At 38.8% G+C, this 18,480-nt stretch overlaps 1 protein-coding gene across 3 annotated transcripts in view; it reads left to right on the top strand.

The window, feature by feature from the left end:
* Fam172a (family with sequence similarity 172 member A) overlaps positions 1–18,480 on the top strand; it is a 440,570-nt gene that overhangs the window by 298,458 nt on the left and 123,632 nt on the right. For all 3 annotated transcript variants that reach the window (XM_055604043.1, XM_055604046.1, XM_055604045.1), the window contains 2 exons: positions 7,942–8,058; positions 13,282–13,366. In XM_055604043.1, the coding sequence (XP_055460018.1) occupies positions 7,942–8,058; positions 13,282–13,366 (202 nt within the window). The remainder of the gene's footprint in view (positions 1–7,941; positions 8,059–13,281; positions 13,367–18,480) is intronic.

Raw genomic sequence — 18,480 nt, forward strand, 5'->3', positions numbered from 1 at the left:
TGCTAGGGGAGGATTGCAGGAGACATAAAGTCCATCAAACCATATACCAGCTACATTCAAGAAACACTGAATAGGAGTGCAATGAAGGGTGAGCTGTACAGCTTTTAATACTCTGCAAACCTTTGAAACTATGTAATCTGAATTCTTAACCAAGGGATCTCAGGAGGGAGCTAATCTGTCTATGTACACATATATTTTTTAAATTTTTTATTTTAATTTTTATTAATTATACTTTATTCACTTTGTATCCCTCCATAAACCCCCTCCCTTCTCCTCTCCTAATCCCACCTCCCCTCCCCCTTTTCCACGCATGCCCCTCCCCAAGTCCACTGGTAAGGGAGGTCTTACTCTCCTTCCTTCTGATCCTAGTCTATCAGATCCCATCAGGAGTGGCTGCATTGTCTTCTTCTGTGGCGTGGTAAGGCTGCTCCCCCGTCAGGGGGAGGTGATCAAAGAACAGGCCAATCAGTTCATGTCAGAGGCAGTCCCTCTTCCCATTACTATGGATCCCACTTGGACACTGAAATGCCATGGCTACATCTGTGCAGGGGTCTTAAGTTATCTCCATGCATAGGCCTTGGTTGGAGTATGAGTCTCAGGAAAGACCCCTGTGCTCAGATTTTTTGGTTCCGTTGCTCCCTTGTGGAGCTTCTGTCCTCTCCAGATTTTACTATTTCCCACTTCTTTCAAAGATTCCATGCACTCTGCCCTACAGTTGGCCATAAGTCTCAGCATCTGCTTTGATAGTCTACAGGGCAGAGCCTTTCAGAAGCCCTCTGTGTCAGGCTGCTGACTTGTTCCCTGTTTTCTCCTTCTTCTGATGTCCATCCTCTTTGCCTTTCAGGACACATATATTTTGAAAAGACACCACAAACCTCAGCTGCACTGCTAAACACAGTGAGGATGTAGCCATGCTCACACAGTAGTCATGATCCCTGAATTATACATGGCACTTATGTCAGGCCTTAATCTAATGGAACCTGCGCTATTTGATTCCTGTTCACAATATTCTTTCCTGTACAAGAACATCACATGCTTTAGCCTTGAGAACATGTGTGGAGCATATGTCATAATGCATAAATAAGGCCTGCCTTTCTGATGAGGACTTTTAAGCTATTTCATGTTTAAACCTTCTCTAAGGTGCAGGTGTGCACGTGCGCGGACACATCTGCACCAGACTATGCTGCCCCTCTCAGGAGGGCCTCTGGGCTTTCAAACGTGAGCACACATAAGGATCCCAAATGCCACAAATGCAGGAAGTGAATTATGACTGCTTTCCTTTTACAGTGAAGCCATCCCAGTTCAGAAATTCCTCCTTTAGGGTGGGAGTAGTTTTTGGAGATTATTTAGCTCCCCAAACTTGAGACTGGAACAAAAGACATGCCAGCAGGACTTCGCAAAAAAGACTTCGCAGTAGGACACGCTTAAGACATCAGCTTCTTCCTGTCTTCAAATTGAATCTAGTCATGTCTTTGCCTCAATTTAGTTTAAATTACATTAATTTTTATTTCTTTGCTTCTTTGACAGTTTTATAAGTATGTATAATGAATTTAAGTAGTTGTCATCCCTGTTCTCCTCTCTAATTTTTCTTCCTCTACTGTGGGAAGTATCCTTCCCGATAAGTCTACTGCCTACTTTCATGGAGTTTATTTGTGTGACATGTTGAGTTTAATTTCCAGGTAGCAGCCTGGAAACGAGAGTATTTACTGGAGCATGTGAAGATTCTCAGGGGCCACACCACTGAAGAAATTGCCCCATTCTCTCCCCAGCACCTGAGGGCCTCTCCCCTATTCATGATGAAACCTTGCTGGGTCCAGTCTGTGGATAAACCCAGCTTCAGTGATCCCACAAACAGAATGGCCATGTCATCTTTTTGAGGTTTCTCTTCTGAAAGAAAAAAAAAATAAAGCTCATTGTAAAGTTCCAGAAGAATTCAATCTAGAGGGGACCTCTAAGTTTATAAGTACTGAAGGCAAACCAAACCTTAAGGATGGTATGAAGCCTCTAGATTTTTAAGAATGGCCAGGAATTTGTGAAAAATTTGTTAGATACATTGGAGGGAAACATGGTTAAGTAAATTAGATATAAGAAAAGACACTCGTGATTCCTAGAAGAAGACAGCCACCTTGCAGAAGGGCTAGACCTTAGGTAGAAGAGAAGCAAGGATAATTGCTGCTGACCCAGGGCCCAAGATGCCCTGCCTCGGCCCACTGTTCTTCATCTTGCCATATAAACTCATTATCTGATAAGCCTGTCAATCTGAACACAGGTGCTTTAAGTTTTAAAACATACCTTGGATCGAAAAGCAGGAATAAATGGGTTTCCCACTTTATTTCAGCCCCATCAAAAATGTGAATAATATGAGCCCAAATACAGATGGTATGTGCTTTTGATTTGTTGAAAGTACTTGTTATTAAGTTGATTAAACTTTTTAAAACTAGGAACATGTGAAATAGTGAAAGTAAAAGAAGATCTATTTATATTGAACCTCAGGTGAAATAAGTATAGGTAGATAACTAGGTAGAATTAAGAGGAAAATAAAGTTATAGGATAATATATCTTCTACACTAACATCAATTTAATTCATAAAAATTATTTCCTTTTTAATCTATATATTTTTTAGTTGAGAACTGTAAATGAATTTTAAAATTCTCTTATTATGAGTTTGGATCATATCTGGTTCCTAGGTTGGCTTTTTTGTTTGTTTGTTTGTTTGTTTGTTTGTTTTTTCGGCATTCCTTACTAATTTGGACTTGAGTCACTTTTAATTATTTTTTTAAACTCCAAATGCTATTGAAGAGTTAGTCAAGTATTTGCTTATGACAAGAATATCATATACCGCTGAGAAGTATGAATTGTGATATATGTGTGTGTGTATATATATATATATATATATATATATACACACAACATATATGTGTGTGTGTGTATACAACATATATAGATAGATATAGACATAGATGCAACAGCACACTTCTCCTATCAGTCCACAGTTGTCTTGACTTCTTATCTGTGAATCCTTCGACCATTTTCCTAACATATCACAGGCTGTTTCCTTATCACACATATGAAAAATAGTACGGTCAGCATAAATTCAGTATTACTTTTAAATAAAATAGTAAATAAATTAAGAATCTACACTAATGAAAATATTATTTGATAAAAATTCTTGAGTAGTTTTTCAGATATAAATACTATACACATACAAATATCAGGTGTAACTTTACTGTTTATTGTAGGGAGTAGAGGAACCCCTGAATGTGTGAACTCCTGAATGGATCTTAATGGAGACTCTTCCTTTCAAGACTAGCTAAACCTGCCTTCTTGTCTTTGCCTTCTAATGTACATGTATCTGTCATTTCTTTGTTCCCTTACTGCCCTGTTAGCTAATCCCTACAGCTCTATAAGGACATGAGAGTACATAGTTTATTAAGCCGTGGAACTTCAGGATGTTAACTGTATGGGTTATTATACACTTTTTTACTTCTTTTGAGCCATTAATACATTGTGACGTTGCTACAAACTGAAATGAGATAGCATTATTTCTTTCTGAAAGACTGGTTATAGATGTTAAATTGATCTTAAGTGTGATTGATCAAGGGGATTGCTTAGTAAGTACCCACAATTCATCAAGAATATGTGGAGACTTTGAGATTGTGGGGCCTTACTGGCTTTTTTTTCCATTTATTTATTTCTGTATGTATATATGTGTGTATTTTATTTTTTTTATTACAATTGATTCACTTTGTATCTCATCTGTAGCTCCCTCCCTCATCTCCTCCCAGTCCCACTCTCCCTCCCTCTTCTCCTCCCATGCCCCTCCCCTAGTCCACTGATAGGTGGAGTTCTCCTCTCTGCCATCTGACCCTAGCCTATCAAGTCTCATCAGGACTGGCTGCATTGTTTTCCTTTGTGGCCTGGCAAGGCTGCACACCACACCCTCCCAAGGGGAGGTGTTCAAAGAGCCAACCACTGAGTTCTTGCCAGAGACAGCCCTACTCTCCTTACTAAGGAGCCCACTTGGAGACTGAGTCTATGGGCTTCATCTGAGCAGGGGTTTTAGGTCCTCTCCATGCATGGTCCATAGCTGAAGAATTGGTCTTTACAGGGGCCCTGGGCCCATATTTTTTGGCTCTGTTGGTCTCCTTGTGGAGCTCCTGTCCCCTCCAGGTCTTTCTGTTTTCCCCTTCTTTCGTAAGATTCTTTACACTCTGCCCAAAGTTTGGCTGTGAGTCTCAGCATCTGCTTGGATACCCCGATCAGTAGAGTATTTCAGAGGCCCTCTGTAGTAGGCTCCTGTCCTGTTCCCTGTCTTTTCCCGCTTTCGATGTCTATCCCGTTTACCCTTTTGAATGGGGATTGAGTATCTTCCCTAGGGTCCTCCTTCTTGTTTAGCTTCTTTAGGACCATACATTTTAGTATGTTTATCCTATATTATATGTCTAATATCAACTTATAAGTAAGTATATACCATGTGTGTCTTTCTGGGTCTTGGTTACCTCACTCTGTATGATCTTTTCTAGTTCCATCCATTTGCCTGCAAATTTCATTTCCTTGTTTTTAATTGCTGAGTAGTATTCCATTGTGTAAATGAACCACAATTTCTGTATCCATTCCTCAGTTGAGGAACATCTAGGTTGTTTCCAGCTTCCGGCTGTTATGAATAGAGCTGCTACAAACATGGTTGAGTAAATTTCCTTGTTGTATATATTGAGCATATTTTGGTTATATGCCTAGGAGTGGTATAGTTGGATCTTGAGGTAGCACTATTTCTAATTTTGTGAGAAAGTGCCAGACTGATTCCCAAAGTAGCTGTACAAATTTACATTCCCAGCAGCAATGGAGGAGGGTTCTTCTTTCTCCACATCCTCTCTAGCATGTGTTACTGGTCTAACTGGAAATCCACATGTAGAAAAATGCAAATAGATCCATTCTTATCCCCCTGCACAAAGCTAAAGTCCAAGTGGATCAGAGACCTCAACATAAAACCAGACACACTAAATCGGTTAGAAGAAAAAGTGGGGAAGAGCCTTGAACTCATTGGCACAGGAGACAACTTCTTGAATAGAACACTAAGAGCACAGGCTCTACGATGAATAATCAATAAATGGGACCTCATGAAATTGAAAAGCTTCTGTAAAGCAAAAGACACTGTTGTCAGAACAAAACGACAGCCCACAGACTGGGAAAGGTTCTTCACCAATCGGACATTTGACAGAGGGCTAATATATAGAACATATAAAGAACTCAAGATATTAAACACCAACAAATCAAGTTATCCAATTAAACAATGGGTACAGAGCTAAGCAGATAATTCTCAATAGAGGACTATCGAATGGCAGAGAAACACTTAAAGAAATGCTCAGTGTCCTTAGTCATCAGGGAGATGCAAATCAAAATGACCCAGAGATTTCACCTTACACCTATCAGAATGACTAAGATCAAAAACTCAATGACAACACATGCTGGAAAGGATGTGGGGCCTTTATTGTTTTTAGAGACAAGCAGTCCCATGAAGAAGCTCATGAAAGCTAAGGATCATTCCCCAGAAAAGTATTCATATGTTAACAATATGCACATTTTACAAAGTGTTCACGTGAATGGATTTTAATTAAAAAGCATCATTTCCATCTTAAGTGGGCATGTAGAACTTCAGCCATGTCTTTTTCCTTTCCCAATTTCTGGAGTTTCCAGCCACTGCAATGTATAACTTATTTTCCTGCCCCCTTGTGCTACATTCATTTCTTGCCTTACAACATTGTACGTGAAATCTGTTTCTTAAATATTCCTGATCTAGTCTACCAGGTAGTTCTTTCACTGCTACTTCCTAGTGTTTTCCCAGTGTCCATATAATACTGAAGAAGTGAAAGAGGGAGGGAGACTGCAACTAGGCCAGCAAAGCAGGAAAATGGTGGCTTTCAACAAAAAGGACAGCCGCAGATAGTCTCACCACCCATATGGAAACAGAAGTAAATTGTCTTGTTCTTTCACTGATTCACTGCCGTCTAAAGAATCCAATGTTTGAGATTCTTTGACGTGAGCTTCATTTATTGTTCTTTAAGATTTTTGATAATTTGGCCTAAGCATGAATATTAAATTGATTTTAAGCTGCAAAGTTTTCTAGCACTGCTTGGGTGTATTATACTGGACTAGAACATGATGTAAAGAAAAGTTGCACATGACCGCATCATGTGTGTAGTGTGCCTGTCAGTTGGATGCTGTCTGATCATCACCAACTCTGTCCTCCAGTTGTAAAATTTTAATCCCCAGACATTAGCACTTCCACTAACTCTTTAGCCTGTTTGTTGCTTAATTTTAGAGTCTTTAGATAATTAAGTAAATCTGTATATGTTAACACCACAATAAAATCCAGATCAAAAACTTTCAAAATACCAGAAAATGTTGTTCTTAAATTGTAAACTTTCTAATTGCTTTAGCTCTGTATGTTTTCATGTTTAGGAAATGAGAGTAAGGACATAAAATTTCTTCCTTAGCCAGATGGATTCACTATTGTGGGATTTTTATTGATATTGATATAATGTCTGTATACTAATGCCATAGTGATCCAATTAGGAAATAATTTAAAGAAAATCTTAACAATTTAAAGAAAATACTGATGAGGTAGCATACTCCTCAGTAACTAATAGTGAAGTATTTAACTGGAGTGTTCCATGCCTTAAGCCTTTAAGACATTGCTAATGCAGGAGCTGTTTTTCTGTGCAACCATGCTTTTATGTATCGATAATGGTAGCATTTCATTGTGATATGAGCAGAAAATATTGGGACGCCAAAATAAAAACTTTAGGTGTAAATGTTGCTGAGCCAACATTAGTAGTGAGCTGCATGCTGGTAGGTGGTGTTCGTCAGTTGACGTGAAAATGCAGAGTTATATCTGAAGGGAGACGTAGGCTGAGAGCCTTAGTCCAGAGGGTGAGAGTGGCGTCTGTCTGCACGTGTGGCTTTCAGTGCTCTCTGAATGAGCTTTCTTTACCATTTGCCCTTCTCCCTTTTGTTACATGCACTGTTACATTTCTCGTGGACAGTTCATAGGAATTATCAACAAATAGTGGAGAAGCAGAAACTGCCCTTTTTCTTCAGTGCAGGGCCACTGGTAGAAAGATGTACAGCGTTATGACGGAACATTGGGCTTTAATTTTTGTTATGTTTTCTTATGTTTTAATATGCCACATTAGGGTATCCAGTATTCATAGATTGATATAGTTTTTGCTTCTTTTGATATACAGTTTTTATTTTTCCATTTCCTTATCTGCCTGGCCACTGTATCAGCATCTTCAAACCAGCTAAATTTCTTCTCTTCAGAAGATAGTAAATTTTTGTGGATATACAAAAGTTGTATAGGGAGAAGTTAAAATGTAATAGTTTTCCAATAAAAAGAAAGCAAAATAGTATCGATAGAGTGAAAGAGAATGATTTATGTATGTGTTCAACTATGACATCTAAATTGCCAAGGAATTGCAGGGCCATGGTGAGGAGCAGGTCAGCTGTACTGGAGAACTGAAATAAGGAACATTTCTTCACCAGTGTGCTACCGCCTGAAAATTAGAAGACAGTCCTGAGTAGCTAGCAGTGAGCCCCAGGTGCTAACGTCCCTGAGGCACTGAAATAGGAAGTCAGGGAAGAAATTTATAAAAGAAACCCTCGGGAATTCCCCTGTGATCCCTTTAATCCTCGAATTGTCAAGCCACATGGAAAATAATAGAGCTGTGTCGTTCCAAGACTTAAGTGGCATTAGCTTTTTGAAAGAAAATGTTGGCCTTTTCATATCCACAGACAAGAAAAGGATATGTATTCAAATAGAAAAGAGTAACTTTGAGCCAAAGATGCTGTCTTTTTATTTTTAATGTAGTATTGTCTATGACTAAGCATGCTGTATCAGAAAGAAAAACTAGAGTCGATGTTTTATTTTGTCCTTTTTAACAGATGATCCAGCGAGAAGCAGAGGTAAAAAGTAAGGTGACTGCTGTGGCGTTGACAGATTCTGTTCACAACGTGTGGCATCAAGAAGCTGGCAAAACTATCCGCGAATGGATGAGAGAGGTGAGGCATAATTTGGCTCTGAGTTGAGGTGGATGGGCATGAGCCTTTGTAACTGCAGTCCCCACCGCTGTGCACTGCCTCCTTGCCTACATTCTCAGAGACAGAGTATTGAGATAGGATGAAAAGCCTATGTACAGTTACAGCCACAACAGACACCTTCCAGAATAACAGTACTGTTTGAAAGCATCCTTTCCATGCACTGCTGAATACTGTGTATGGTATGCATTAGAATTTTACCTGAGCAAGGCTTTGATGTTACAATTCATATTCCCCAATGGTTTTTTATTTTCTGGCTATTTAGTATTGCAGCTGCTTAATTACAAAAAAAAAAAAAAGAAAAAGAAAAGATGTTTCATGTACACTCAGTCTTGTTTTTTCTTCTAGAAATGTGATCAGGATATGCCACTCTGGAATTGATTGGCACAGTACTGCCCATAGGGGTGGAAGTGATAAAAAGCTGACTGGTATTAGAGATGCTTGAGCCAGCCACGGGCCCACCTCCATCTGGGGAAGCTGTTTATGGCATGTCCCTGGGATCTGCCGAACATGGCTCATGCCTTTGTCAAAATCTTCAGTCTGTTGATCCCATTACAGGCATCCAGTCGAAAATCCCTTTCTATTTATATTTATCTTGCTGAGACTCTAGGAATTTGACATGAGCCACATGGTAATATATCAATTAAGGTCATATAAGTCAGTAATTACTCAGCTATAGTACTTATTTCTGTGTATTCTTTTTCCATTGGAAGTTCTTTCTAAAAGTCAATCTAAGTGACAAATATGTGGATGCACACACTCTTGCTCTTGCTCTTCCCCCCTCTCTCTCACATACAAACACCTGTGCATACACATATGCATTCACATAAGCCTACATACAAAAAAGTTAAAATAATTTGAAGATATTCCTCCTCCTAATAAGACTTTTAGTGAGCTGAAGTATTTATTGTCCATGAAAAGGCCAGCTATCTATAGCTTCTGTGTTTGTATCCTGTTGATGCCCTGTATTATTTTATCAAATATTGTCTTAAATTTGGAAATAAATCAGTGCTGGAAATTGCTTAGTCATTCCTATTATACTGAAGACTGGTAAAGTCATGGTTTTATTTCATAAACAACAAATTAATGTGATAACATTGTTTACAGTAAGCTTTTTACTGTAAAGCTCTTCAATATTTATAGCCTATTAATTTAACTAACAGAACAGACTAAAAATTAAATTTGTATATTATATAATTGTAAAATAAGATTTTCTCTTTAAAAAGAGGCAAAGAGGACTATGTTAGCCGTCCCATGAATGGAAACCTGTCCTCAGCTGAACGACCAAGTATGGATGCTAGCCTGAGGGGAGCCCTTAAAGGCACAGCTTACGCCACATCCTAGTACTGTTCATGCTGACTGTGTGACATGCCTCTGACATAGCCCTGACTTCAAAGTCTGTAGCCAAGCTGGAAATACAGTTCTACGTAATGATCATGCACCCTCTCTGACACCCTTTGACTCTGAGTGTAGGCTCTAGAAACATAGCCTGGTCATGTCCCAGGAACAAAAACTCCATATTACAGATTTGCCTTTAAGGCCATAATTATTTACAGCTCATGTAAGTCTAATAAACATGAATAAAACTTAGACTCAACCACTTAAGCTCCTCTAATATCTTGAGCAGAATTAGCTATTATCTTCTTTTCTCTTCAGATATAACATGCCAAATTTTACAGTCTTCTAATATTTTATTAATTATTTGAGAATTTCATACAGTATACGTTGATCCTATTCACACACACACACCCCAACTCTCCTATAGCTTCTCTTTCCACCTGTCCATCTCTGCTGGGACGGAGAAATGACTAGCCCAAGAAGAGAAACCCACAGCTAGATAGACTTCCGGCTCCATCCAGTGGGTCTGGTGCCTTTATCTGGCCCCTGTGGGAACACATGACATATACATGCACACTAAATTTTTTAACTCAAAATTCATTTCATGACAAGATGGCTCAGTGGGTAAAAACACTTGCTTGTACAAACCTGACAACCTGCCTTCAATGTACAGATTCTGTAATGGAAGGAGAGGATCTATTCATGAAAGCCCTCCACATGCACAGTGTGCCCATAGGCTTACTCTCACACACACTCACACAAACTCGCATGCACACACATACACACTCATGCACATACACTCACACACATATGTATGTATACAAGGCGAATGCATACACAATAGATTAAATTTAAAATTAAGTAAGATAAAAACAAAAATTAATTTTGTGTGTACGCAAATGTTGTTCACCCTTGGCTCAAGGCAAAGCACATCACTCAGCACTGTTTCCATTAGACACTTCCTGTTCCTGTGACTAATCCCCAAAGGATGGATTTTACAAAGAAAAATGTGCAAGCACAAAAATCTGCAAGACCATACATAGTCACTGTATAAGAAGCCTTTCACAGAAGCGTGTACTTTAATAAACATTCCTTTTTCTTTTAGTAAAACACTTCACTTTAGTAAATTTAGTGCATTTCTTGTTTTCTTTGGACATGGAGGTATGAGAGTTAAGCATCCATTCCAATATTCTGGCCCTCACCAAGGACTCCTGTCTTTCCTTTTGTGGGATGAGACAAGAGTGCAGCATCTGAGTCTCCAGGTAGCGCTGTCAGTCCCTGTGCTCCGGCTCCCCTTCCTGAGGACTGTGAACCAGAGAGTTAGATTCTGGAGACATGACACGTCATGTTCGAAATTCAGATAGTTTTCCTTGTATGTGGCCACCCAGGATACCCATCCCATGAGGGGACAGTTGGAAAACTAAGGAGAGGGACAGATAAGCATTAGAATAATTTGGAAAGAAATTTGGTTTTTAAACAATAGAAACACATCTCAGAGAGGTACATATTAGAAGATGAGGTTTCAAACAGATTATATTCATAAGAAACTTCTGTATGTCTTTGTTTACATGTTTCAAAGCATATACCATTTTATTTTACTTGTTTTTATAATCGGAAGCCGTTTTAATTTCTACCTGATTTCTCTATTCTTTCCCCGGTGGAACTAAAATGCCACATGTAGCAGCACATCACACGCACATAGGCCACGCGGCCGTGCGCGCAGAATCCAGGCTCGGTTGCTGGCCTTTCCAGCCCTGGCACAGGGTGTCTCACACCATCTTCCCGTTAACTCCAGGCTGCTTCACTTGGCCCTGATTTTTTTGCACGTGAGGTCAAAGCTTCCAGCATGTGCTGAGAGGAGAACTAAAATTTCAGAATCATAAAATAGTAGCCTTATTTTTCTTTTAGTCTTTGAGCCGAAAGTGATCTGTTTTTAAAAAATGGACATGAAGTTCATTTGGTTCAGCTTTTAAAAGTCAAGGTTGAGTTAGAATAATGATTAATTGCCTACAGATTATTATGTGCCATCACTTTTATTAATACTAGAACATTCTGTAAGACACAGTTTTACATGTCTAAGACGTAGGTGATCAGTATTAAGACTGACATATCACCTGGGTAATAGCCAACTTTCATCAGATTTGGAAGCACTAGTAGGATGAATAATAATTAAAATATATACCTAATCGCTGCCTGTCTGTTGGTAGTGCTAATTGCTGTCATTGAAAAGACTGAATTGTTTAAGAAAAGGGAAAAGAGAGAGAAAGTCATTCTTCATTGAAGCTATCTCCCTGTATCATTGGGAGCCTATTTTTAGTTCCTATAGAAGTCATGGTTTTTGAATTTATTAGGGGCTGTGATGAATGATAAAACAAATCATCCATTTACATATCTTGACACTGCTTTGGAGAATTCTTATTTCTTACAAGCAAGTGTCACATTGTATATAAAAGCTGGCTAATTGTGTGCTAATCTTCTGCATTATATAGAATTCTCTGATGTGGTGTTCTATCAGTGGTAATATTAATTTTACTTCTTTCAAATGTATGAAATATCTTCTACAGCCCTTTCTTTTGTAATTTCTGTCCTTCATACATTGTGTATGTTATATTCAGCTGCTAATTAACATTAGGAGTGCACATTATAGAATATATCCATTCCAAACCATCAAGCGTTTGTCATATATGAAAAATACTACTATTTTATCTGTTTTAAATATAAAAAGAGAAAAAGCATTTAAGAACATTACTAGATATGTTTGTTTTCATGTTTTTTCCAACACAGTTCAATAGTTTCATTGATCCACTGTTTCTTACAGAAATCTGCCTGCTTTGTGAGCTTCCTTTCCAGTCTCATACAGCAACCCTTCCTTTATACTACCCTGCTCGCTCTGGTCCCAGAACAGTAGGGTTGCCTTGACAAATCTATTCAAAAGCCATTCCTCGGCCTTTATTGGTGGGGACTGGGGCCTTTGAAATTCTCTCCTCACTGCAACACAGCTGACATCTTCTTCCAGACAGAATGAATTAAGGAAATACAATAAGACACTTGATCTACCAGTCAAGGACCCTTCCTCAGTGAGAACAGATTCCATGGTGCACAGCCAGGGCAGCAAGCATCTAAAATGCACAATACATACTGTTTACCAGAATAGCAGTCACCGATTTTTCTGACATGATTGATGGGAGGATTTCTTTTAAAATAGAATCTGTCTGTGGAAATTCTTTGTGTGTGTGCACGCACACACGTGTGTGTATGTGTGTGTGTGTGTGTGTGTGTGTTGTGAATATTTTTAGAACTATATAATCACATCTTTAAACCAGAAAAAAACATGAAAACAAACACATCTAGTAATGTTCTTAAATGCTTTTTCTCTTTTTATATTTAAAAATATTTAAGTGAATAAAATAGAGTATTATTTTACTTATCTCAGTTGCAAATCAATTTTATCTGAGAAACTGAGCGTTATTGTTGAAGTTTGTGTCCTCAGACACAACTACAGCTCACCAAGCAGCACTTGTGTGTAATTTTCATACAGCCTTGATTGAAGTGGGTCAGAGTAAAAACTAAAAGGAAATTTTGGCCAGATTTGAGGAGCTTTGTCCTTCACATCTAACTTTTCTTAGCAATGTACTGCATTATAGTCTGCAAATTACATATATTAGCATCAATACAGATGGCTTGCTGAATTATAAAGGTAAATTTTCCACAGTCATTAGTAATACTGACTGTTTATGTGAGCAAAATAAATTAAAATCAACTTCTAGTGGTTTATTTTATAGGGCAACCTAAAAATGTGGTTTTTCCCTTCAATTATATGTAATCAATGTTGTGTCTGTTACATTTCAGAATTGTTGCAACTGGGTCTCCAGCTCAGAACCATTAGACACATCTGTGGAGTCTATGCTGCCTGACTGTCCCCGAGTGTCTGCAGGTATGTGTTTGATGAAAGGGGAAGTGTGCCTCTAAGGTCCAAAAGCATGCTGGTGACAGGTAGATTCTGGTTTCATGGATTAAATATATTGCTCTATTTCAAACTATTCATAACATATTACATAGGCCTGAAACATCCAAAACTTGGCTAAGTATCTTGAAATGTTTACCAGCAGACTCCATAAGATGATTGGGTGAGCCACTTCAAGAGTGATATGGACAGTTCCTGTTGGAGCACAGGGAGATGAAACTGTCTAAAAGGCAAGAACTCCTTAGCCATATAGAATCTCAGATGATGTTTTTCTTTGAGAGCCAATCTCATAACATGCCAGGTAGTCATGTTGTCTAGAAAAAAATTGATTTCATGCAAAGATTTTAGAGGCCCTTGTGTGGAAGACATGGTTTGGATGTAGGGAAGTATTCAAGGTGGCATCCTAGGTAAAAGAAACACATTGGAAGGAAGGGATTCAAAATCATCTGAAGACAATAACAGATAGCAAAGGCAACTGTGTTCGGCCCATTGAAAGCATCCAGAAGCAGCTGGAATCTGGAGCATGGTAGGGTGGCATGAATTTCTTCCCTAAAGAGGAGTTTGTACCTGAGTGCTGGGTAGAAAGTGACATTACCTTTGTCATTGTGTTATTTTGGCTTTTGCAGTGCCCAGTGATTTTTCTCTGATAAAAGAGTGAGCAATGGTATCTAGTTATGACTGGTGACAGCCACTAACTTGCTGTGGCTATGGATGCTAGAAAACACAGATGTTCCAGTTCTCAGTCATAGATGACAGCTAATCACCAAGCAAGTGTGTTTATTAATTCAAGGAAACCATTTGGTGACTGGTTCAAATTGTAGGGGATAAGCTGCTGAGAGCTAAATATTACTGTCATTAACACATGAACTTTAACTGAACCTCACTGTTATTACAACTAAATATTTTTGTTTGTCGATCAAGGCTTTATCAGAGAAATAAAACTACTAAGAGATACCTGTGCTATGATATATTTATATATGTATATTATAAATCTATTTTTGTTGCTCATGGTGGCTTTATGCTGAAAATCACAGAACTAGCAAATACTCACTCAGTACGTTAGGGAAATGCAGTTTCCTGTGTGCCTCTGGCCACCTTTTTATCAACCAGTCCATACGAACTCCTTGTTTTATATGTGCCTACTTAAACACATAACACCACATGTATTGTTGACCCACTAAGTTCAAATTCATGCCTAAGAGCGCTGTAACTCATACCTATACAAAGCTTACAAGTATATTTCTCCATAAAGTGTGTCACAACTTTTTCGAACTAAGGAATATTAATTAGTACCATAGCACCTTATTTGGGAGATCATTTGAAATAGTGATATCAAAACACAAAAATGTGAAAAACATGACACTGAACAGTCCATGAATAGTCTCTTGTTTATAGGATCAAAGCTGAAATAAGAAGGCAGAATTGCCTCAGGAAGGCTGAGACAGGTCAATATCTGAGTCTACAGGCCAGGTCTACAAAACAAGTCAAGGACAGCCAAGGCTACACAGAGAAATCCCATCTTGAAAAATAAATAAATAAATGAATGAATAAGTAGATAAATAAATAAATAGATAGATAGATAAATAGATAAAGCAGAGTAGGGTCTTGTTGAAACTATGAATGACTGAGATTTTTGTAACTCTGTATATGTATGTAAAATGACTACAAATGTGTCGTAAATGTTAATTAGGAGGTTTTAAATAAGTTGTGGTCAGTAAATAAATTAAAAAGTCTAGAATATAGAAAGAATGACACAAATTATTTTATCAGTATAGATGACTAGAATTTTTTTTTTTTTTTTTTTTTTTACTTTAGTGATATTTGACTGGAGCTAGTTAAACAGGCTTTTCAAGGACAATACTTTGCATCTGAAGCAAAGTACCCAGAATAAAAAGTTACAGAAGTTAGATGTAAAGTGGAAAAGAACAAGAATGGGCTAACCATGGCAGCTCAGTAACCAAGTGGGTTCCTTAGTAAGGGGAACAGGGACTGTCTGTGACATCAACTCAATGGCTGGCTCTTTGACCTCTCCCTCCACCCCCAAGGAAGGAGCAGCCCTGCTAGGCCACAGAGGAGGACATTGCAGCCAGTTCTGAAGAGACCTGATAAGCTAGGGTCAGATGAAAGGGGAGGAGGACCTCCCCTATCAGTGGATTTAGAGAGTGGCAGGGAGGAGATGAGGGAGGGAGGGTGGGATTGGGAGGGAATGAGGAAGGGGGGGGCTACAGCTGGGATACAAAGTAAATAAACTGTAACTAATATTTTAAAAAGTGAAAAAAAAAAGAATGGGCTAGAAGTCATAAGCAAGAGCTGCAGTACACAAAGATGGACCCATTTCACTTCTTGTTGCCTCTGCTGTCAGTAGTATACCAGCCCTGTAGAATTCTGTGTCCTTCATCATGGACTTACATACTGCTCTAGTTGTCAGAGATGCTAAAGGAAAGTCCAGGTGAAGCTACTGCTTCACACCACATAGGATCCAAAAGGTAAGTATCCATATGTGTACACTGAGAAATGCTTAAGTCCTTGTCTCCCAAGCCCATGCGCATGCACACACATGCATACACACACATACACACACACACACACACACACACACACACACACACACACACACTCCCTTGTATAAGTCCTTGATGAGAGCCATAGGAAAAAGAATTTTGAAAAATATGAACAAATTTATAGTTTTAGAATCATTTACATCTCCTTAATATAGCCAAGTAGGTGACTCACATCTGTAACTTAACGTAGGTAGGAGAATTACCACAAGTTCAAGGCCAGTCTAGATTAGTCACTAAGTAAGAGTAGTGAGTTCTAGGCCAGCCCGGGGCCCACATATACACACATGTATGAATGTGATATGTATCCATATCAAAATAAAGAAGAATTAGTTTCTTAAGTTTTGAAACTGTTCATGTAACTATATCTGGTGCTTATACCTGCCTTCTACTATCCATTCAGTATACCCGTGGCTTTCAACTGCTTAAAATTGTTCACCTAGGGAAATGACTTTGTTCCTGGAAGGTCTGTTGCCTGTATTAGAGTTTTATAATCTCCTATTGAATATAATTACAGGAAGTATTACTGGCAGTCCAGAGAATTTCAACATTGCCAATTGTCTAACTTGCTTTTTCTATTGCTGTGATGAAACCCTGTGACCAAAGCCTCTTATACAAATAATAATAATAATAATAATAATAATAATAATAATAATAATAATATTTGGAGCTTTCCCTTTCAGAAGGTTAGAACCACGATGGTGGAGCAAAGGCATGGCACAGGTGAAATCTTACATCTTGATACTCAAGTAGGAGGCTAGAATGTAGGGAGGCGGCAGGGCAGGACAGGGGACTGGAGTGGTGCTAGTCTTTTGAAACCTCAAAGCCCATCCCCAGTGACATACATCCTCCAACAAGGCCATACCTTCTAATCCTTCCCAAACACTTCCATCAACTTTGAAACAAGTAAGATATATGAGCTTATGGTGACCATTCTCATTGAAACCAGCAAACAGATAAATTCTTCCGTAAGCATCATGTGGGAGCACCTCAGTTTTCACTTGGAAATAAGAATCTGTCTTCCAAATAGTAGAGGAACACCATTCATTTCCTGTTGCTTCAGGGACACCAGGAAATCCCAGTGGAAAGATGGTGGTCCCAGTTTTCACTTCTATGGCATTGTCATTATAGTACCAGTAAAATATTTCTTCTTGTGGAACCAAGACCTTTGACCGGGAGAGCCTGGCATCATAGAAGTGGGAAGTTGCTGTTTCATTAGTAGATCGTTCTGAGTAACAGAGATGTTATTCCCACTTCTATGTCTTCATTCCCAGATCAAAAGTAAAAGCTCTGCATACTGAACTCTAGCTTAGAATACACACTGTTTCAGCTCCATCAGGTGCTGTCTCCTAGCAGGGGTCATAACAAATTTTCAAAAGGTCACTTCACTGTTTTACAAAGCCTGCTGCTGAGGGACAGTGGGGAACATGGTAAGGCCATGGAGTGCTGGCAAACCCCAGGCTCACCCTTGTCGATTTCTGCTCTTTCTTACAAAAACCAGCTTCTGTGCTACAGCCTGCTCTATGGAGAAACTGGCATGGCAACAACCTAGTGTCTCTGGAAAAAAAGCCAGAAAGGACTTGAGGTCTTCCAACAGCCACATGAATGCCCTTGACAGAGGTTCTCCCCAAGCTGAGCTATAATTCAGCTGCAGTCCAAGTGTGACTGTAGCCTTGTGAGAGGTCCCAACCAAGATCATTCAGCTATGCTAAGTTCAGAGTCTGACCCTCAGAAACTGACATGATAAATGAGTGTTGTATAGGGACTGTTCACTCCATAGTCAGAGCTCGTTAATGCTGCAGAATGAAACTTTGATGGTCAGTATACCTGTGCAGCAACACCATATACACTTACTTAGGGTAAAGCTTTATGAGGCTCACCTTCTAACACTGTGGACCTGCAGGACAACACTCTCTAGAAAGACTTTTAGAACTTGTTGACAAGCATCTTTTTCTACCTTTGCTCCCCTCCCAACTTCCACACCCTAGTTAGACTTTGCTGGCTGTCAAAAGCAAGTTGTTTAATTTTTTTCTCACTCAAGTTTGCACTAAGCCATCTAAATTACTCATCTATTTTCTGACCAGTTTATTTTCTCTTAGAGCAGAACTTATCACTATTTGGAATCTTCTTACAGGTTTGAGTTGAACAAATTCAGAAGGAGATTTCCTGCCAGATCAGGCAACAGGAGAATCAGGCTGCATAGCAGGCCTAGAATAGCCCAGATAGCCTGAGTATAATAGCAATAGTCTGGCTCAAAAAGAAAAGAAAAAAAGGAGAGGTGGTTTTTATATATTCTCAGTAGTACATATGCATGTAGTTTTCAAAAAATAAATACTTAGTGAGTTCTGAGTACTATTGGGAACTGAAAACAGAGCAGTTAGCACCGCTTATCTTAACTGTCTCTTCTCAGAGTTAAAACAGAAAACAAGAAGAGAGAGAAAGAAAGAAAAAAAGAAAGAAAGAGAAAGAAAGAAAGAAAGAAAGAAAGAAAGAAAGAAAGAAAGAAAGAAAGAAAGAAAGAAAGAA

Source organism: Psammomys obesus, unplaced genomic scaffold (assembly GCF_907164565.1).
Source record: "Psammomys obesus unplaced genomic scaffold, mPsaObe1.curated_primary_1811, whole genome shotgun sequence".
Taxonomy (NCBI): Eukaryota; Metazoa; Chordata; class Mammalia; order Rodentia; family Muridae; genus Psammomys; species Psammomys obesus.